Raw genomic sequence first — 6,000 nt, 5'->3', positions numbered from 1 at the left:
AATTCAAAGAGCACTCAAAATAAGCGAGACAGAAATACTGTCTGGGGTGAGAAGATGCCAGAGGTCAGATTGTGCACCACTAGCTTGGGTCAAGTTCAGAAGAATAATAACTTAGCACAAAGAAAAACAATTTTCAGCCTAGTGCAGTATCAGGCTCCCCTGGCTGAGCAGCCCACCTCCCTCAGGGCTTGCTGCCCCCAGCCATGCAGGTACCAGCCTGCACTGCTGCCAGAGCGGCCACTGCAGCCCAGGCTTGTGGCCACGGGCTGAGCCCAGGGGGCCAGTGCTGCACCATGGCTGGGCTGAGGATTGCTCCTGCCAGGCTTCACCCAGTCCTGCCCCATAAAACACGTCACTTGAGTTTGTTTTGACTTTGCGGCATACCTGTAGAGCAAGACATTCTGGACACATTTTCCAAGGCTTTTTACATCCAATTTCCAAGGAAAAAAGCCCACAAAGAAGAGCAGGTTCCCTATAGCACCTCTGTAGTTCACTCTTCCAATCCAGGTAGTTGTTTCAGTCAGAAAATTAAAACACAAAAGCACACAGAATTATCTGATTAAAACAAGTTTCATTTAACAAATTATATTAAGAATACAGACAGTTATCACACAATGAAACTTCCCTTTGTAAAATACAGGAGGGTCATCTAAAATAAATATAAAACATAGTAACATTCATAAGATTAATGCACAGTAAAATCACTTTCAGTAACCCAACCATCTTACAAAACCACCTTGCAACCGCACAAAAGGTTTCTCTCTGCCATTTGTATGATGACATTTAAATCTGTTGCTGTTAGGAAACAATTTCACAACAAATGACCAGAATATCCAAAGTGTTTGGTTTCCCTGTGGTGATTGAACCGAGCAGCACCTCGCAGAGCTTGTTTGTGAGCAGAGGAGCAGCCGTGCCCCCTGTGTGCCCCAGCCCGGGCAGTAAGGCTGGGCTGCCCTGCCCTGCTGCTGGGGGTTCCTGCTGCTGGGAGGATTCCAGGCTGTTCAGCAAGGCTCCAAGGCTGAGGTAATCATTTGGGTGTAGCGAGGCGTGCCTGCCTTCGGGAGGAGCAGGAACAGCTCTGCGGCTCCTGGGGGTGCCGTGGGCACAGCTGGGGAGACAGACCCCGAGTCACCCGGGGAGCGGAGGGCAGCTGAAGCCAGCATGGGACTGCCAGCTCCATCCCATTTCCCCTCCTGCCAGGAGATTCCAGGCCCCGCACAAGAGGAGGTGCCAAGGCCCGTGGAGGCATGCCCTTGCCACTAGCACCTACCTGGCACGTGCAGTGCCCACGACAGGAATTCCCCAGGCTCGGCAGCATGTGGGTTCAGTCTGGAGAGCTCAGGACACTGAGGGAGCAGTGGTGGGTGTGAAACCAAACAAGCCCAATGCTACAGACTACCAACAACCTCCCACTGCACAGGAGGCTCCCAGGAAACCTCTAACAAACGCCGTGGGGACACGCAGGGACAGTCACAGGAAAAGTCTGACACAGTTCACTCCTATGGAACTACAGATACGAGGTGCTCCCGTAAGGGAAGACACCTGCTACAACTATTCACACTTGAATTTTATCACGAAGTTCACACTCTACATCACTTTTTGGACTAACTTCTTGCCTTCCCATATCAACACAGCACAGCCTGGCCCGGGTGGCCACAAGTCACCTTGGCACATGACCAGCTTCTCGCCGTGAGGAATCCAGGAGGCAGCGTGTCACTAGGAATTCACATCAGAAGGCGTATTTTACAGTAAGCAAACCCCTCACTGCTGCTTTTCTGTCTCTGTTGCAGATGTATAATAATTTGGCAAACTAACTTCTCCATCAGCCACAAGATTAAACTACCTAGAGACCAGTTTTGTTCTACAAATTCAAGCAAGATAGCCAAGAACATCTGGTAAAGCTCTGCAAATTCACTTCTGTTGCTTTCCACTGACTCCTCCCCTCCCCTTATGCTCCAGAAGGTTTCTCCTCAGCCAGACAACATCCACATCAGATGCCCTGAACATTTATTGCCTGGGCCAATTCTTCCACAGTCACCTCTTGGACAGGGAGGGAGATGCAGAGAGATGCTGGTACTGGCCATGGCACATGCCAGCATGGAGGACTCAGTGTAAGGTTGCAAGGACCAGCCTTGCAATGAGCTGCCGTGAGTACAAACGTTATGGAGCAGCCAATAAAACCTTCCAGTGGAAATGCTGACCTGACAGTCCTGGTCTTGGGAATTCAGCAGTGCAATAAAAAAAGCTTCCTCTGATCAGTGGACTGAGAAGTTGACACAGTCAACCACCCTGCACTGTGTCTTGCTGTGCTTCCAAAGCACTGGCTCCAAGCCCTCTCCCTTTTGGAATTGCCTAGTTTTCCAGCCTGTGGTTAGCAGGCCTGAGAGCTCAGCTGGCTCTCAGCAGGTGCAGCTTTTTGTTCGAAACACCTTCATTGTGTTTGCCCCACAGGAACTGCATCTGTCCTGTCGGTGCATTTGAACCAGGCTGTCCCCGCAGCGCCGTGGTGCAGGACCACACCAAGGAGGGCAAACTCATCTCTCAAGGTTCTTTGCAGGTGAGTCCTGAAGCAGCTTTGCTGGCCCAGTGTGAGAGAGGGAGAAGTATACAAATATATCCTGAAGATGTAAATGTCTGTCCCAGCCGCGTATCCTGCCAGTGTTTCAAGTATCCAGTGTTTCCTGTAGGTCACTGCAGAGCAAGCTGAGCAAACCTCGCAGTTGGTACAAATACTAAAGCACTGATTTTCTCTTACATAAAGGACTTGAAGCTCTGCACCCATTTCCCCAGCCATATCCAGGGAGTGTGGCACTGAGCATGGGGCTCGGTGGCTCTCAGAACCTGCTCCTTGTTGAGCCCCCCGTCCGCTGCAGCCCTGCCCTCCTGGGAAGAGGAGGGTCCAGCAGGAACTGGCAGCTGTCTCTCAATCTCCCAGTGGCAGGCACTGCCCTGGAGCTCTGCAGACTGTGCTGTGCCCTGTGCTAGCCCTCGTTCCTCCACCATGAACAGGGAAGGTCAGCTCTTGTCCCAGAGCTATGAGGAACGCACTGCTGCAAATGGCTCCTGCCTACCTGCCGTGACCACTGAGCCACAGGAGGAGCTATAAACGGATGTCACAGAAAACTACAGAACAAATTACAAGCAGAAAAATAGAAAGACAAAAGATGGATGAGATGGGCACAGCACTACGGCACAGAGTGGATTTGAACTTGAAGTGAACCTGAGCCGAATGACCAAGCTGCCATGGTATGTTCATTTGTCGACGTCGGCATCATCAATCTGGCCTTTGTGAGGCCTGGCAGTGAGGTCTGGCTTTTCTTTACTGCAGGATAAATAACAACTAAAAATGGTGGTGCAAGCTCCAAGTAAATGAGCGCTTCCAGGGGGTCACCCAAGGGCTCCAGAGCTGGTGCACAGCTTTAACTCTTTTGCCCAGAAACAATGTACATGCAACCAAATTGGCCTCTGCTCTCCAACCACCAGGCCACTCTACAGACACAGCTCCAGAAAATTATTTACCTGATCGGAAGAAGCTGAAGCAAAGATCTGGACTCAGTTTGTCCCAAATGTATTTTGTGCTCTTTATCCCAGCAGTACAGTGCAGTGCCTTAAAACCAGAAATGAATCTTTGGGCAAGAATTATTTTACTTATGTACAAATAAAAAATATTAGCTGACAGTACAAATACTGCTGTTAGTTACCACTCTGTGCAACTAGCAAATGCCAGATCAATCCAAGGGAGTGCAAAGTAGGTCGGGGCACCAGACCCAGGCTGAGAGCAACAGCACTGTTACTGTTACTATGGCAATTGCATTTCAGTGGGGCCTGGGAATCAGTATTTTACAATACAAAAAAATTGTACATTTTAACTCTTACTCCAAAATTGCCATTTTGCTGCCATGTAACTTTGTTCTACAGCAGAGACTTGAAAGAGCAGCACAGAGTCAGATGGGCACTTGTAAATAACTTATTACAGCAATGGACTTCTCAAGACACGCGTTTGTCTTGGAGCAAGCCCGGTCAGCGATCACAGGGAGGCAGAGGTCAGGGTTTAATGCATCCCACTCTCATCCTGTGCCATGTCAGTGTTCAGTGCTTCCCCATGAATGCCCAGGAAACAGGCACATCTCTTTTGTTTTAGCAGCTAGCAGGGAACATGTTAGAGAACTGTCTTAATGACGGGCAGGTGATGGCATCCCAGTTGTCAGCAGGTCCACAGGCAGCTAGGCTGGGGTCAGCGGGGCACTGCCAGGGTCTGCCAGGGCGTCGCTGCCAGCATCCATCCAGAAAGAAACACAGGATGCCTGTTGCCCTAGATGCGTATGGACAGATGGACACCCTGTGCAAAGCCAAGGTGCTTCATCTCAGGATCTAAAGTGCACCTTGGGCACCCTGCCAGTGCCCAGGGAGAGCCAGGGGCCCGGCTCCCCCAGCCTAAGCAAATCCAGTGACCACAGTGGATCTGAGACTGATCCCAGCCACAGCGGAACTTCTGTGCCCAGAGCGTGGCGGAGGGATTGGCATTCACTGCAGCTGAGTTCTGCACTGGACTGGGTGCCACAGGAGCCTCCTGCTGCAAGGTGTTGAGAGCCAAGCAGCTCCGCGGCAGCTGGCGTGGCAGTACCCAGCCGTGCCTTTCACTGCTCCTTTCGGGGATAAGGTCTCTCCATGCTCCGCAAGCTCCCGGCTGCGCTCGCAGAGGTTTGCTACAGCTCTGGATTCTGTGACTGTCCTGCAGCAGGGTTACAGAGCGGGGACGAGCAAGGGGCTGCCTCAGGCTCTCAGTCCTCAGTCCTGTACTCACGTGGAGAGGGGTCTGCAGCGGGGGTAGGGGGCAGCTGCCCAGGGGCCACGGTGCCCACGGAGGAGCGGTGTGTGCAGGGGCGGTGCAGCGCGGCGTGGTGGCGGTGGCCGGACACGGGAGGCCCCGGGATGGTTCCATCGCTGTGTCCCGTGTCCTGCTCAGTAGTATGCACGCACACACGCTCCGGCCGCGGCCCTCAGGACGGCGGCACCGGCGGGCAGCGGGTGGGGCTGGGCGGCAGGCGCGCCGCCGCGCTCTGCTCCGTCCGGAAGCTGTAGTCGTACTGCGGGGCAAAGCAGAGAGAGGCAACCTGGAGCACTGACCCACACACCACGCTGCCTGGGCCGGCACAGTGCAAGAAGCAGAAGAATGAGAGAAAAACCAGGGCTGACAACAGCTGGCCCACACAGGGCCATGCCAGGTGAACCTGCTGGCACCACCCGACTCCACATCGGTGACTCCCCAGGGAGGGCTCACCCCCTCCCCCAAAACCCCACATTAACACAAACGTGACCACGCTCATCCTGTCCATAAAGCAACTAGTCAGAAACATTCCCCCTGGCAAGTTTACTCAAGCCACTACCATCAGAAATAACATTTTCGGTTGAGAAGAGGGTGAAAATCCCTTTATACAGATCCCTGTGCCCCCACGGTGTCACTGCAGACAAGGACATCCCTCGCAGCCTGGCGTGCACTGTAGCAGTGCCATCTCGTGGCACGCTGCGAGCCGCACCCGCTGGCCCGCGGCCACCCCGACCGCTGCCAGGGCACCCCAGGACAAGCCGGGGTAGCGGTGGCTTTCCCGTGGCAGGTGGGTGGCAAAACCAACACCATATGTTGGGGCTACTGAGGCAGGAGCTGCCCACGACCGTGCCACACCCACTGCAACGGCCCGTACATGGACTCTCCTGCCATGCCCCTCCCAGTGTGGCTTTTGCGGCTCTTGGAACGTCACAAACACATCCTCCTGTGTGCTCCTCACAGCCGCACTGGGACACGGGATGTGCTGCCAGCAGGGTGCTCCGGGCAACCATCAACCACGCCGGTACTTGGCCCAGCGCTGTGCCAGCTGTGCAGGGGCCGTGCCAGCTGTACCAGGGCTGTGCCACTTCCACCCCAGGCCGACCTCCTTTTGGTGCCGGCTCGGGAGGACACCGGCGCGACGCTGAGCTACGGGAGCCCCGCTCCTGCCGAGC

The 6,000-nt window shown here is 54.0% G+C and overlaps 1 protein-coding gene across 7 annotated transcripts in view; it reads right to left on the bottom strand.

Annotated features, from left to right (window-relative positions):
• Positions 1 to 376: 376 nt before the first annotated feature.
• MVB12B (multivesicular body subunit 12B) overlaps positions 377 to 6,000 on the bottom strand; it is a 56,685-nt gene continuing 51,061 nt past the window's right edge. For 5 of the 7 annotated variants that reach the window (XM_084219939.1, XM_084219941.1, XM_084219936.1 and 2 more), the window contains one exon: positions 565 to 5,087. In XM_084219939.1, coding sequence (XP_084076065.1) covers positions 5,001 to 5,087 — 87 coding nt within the window. In that variant the 3' untranslated portion in view covers positions 565 to 5,000. Of the gene's footprint in view, positions 496 to 564; positions 5,088 to 6,000 lie in introns of those variants that run through there. The other 2 variants (XR_014616673.1, XR_014616674.1) reach the window with 2 other exon arrangements.

The sequence above is a fragment of the Fringilla coelebs genome (assembly GCF_963513975.1).
Source record: "Fringilla coelebs genome assembly, chromosome: 21".
NCBI lineage: Eukaryota > Metazoa > Chordata > Aves > Passeriformes > Fringillidae > Fringilla > Fringilla coelebs.
This window is presented reverse-complemented; position numbering and strand designations above follow the sequence as displayed.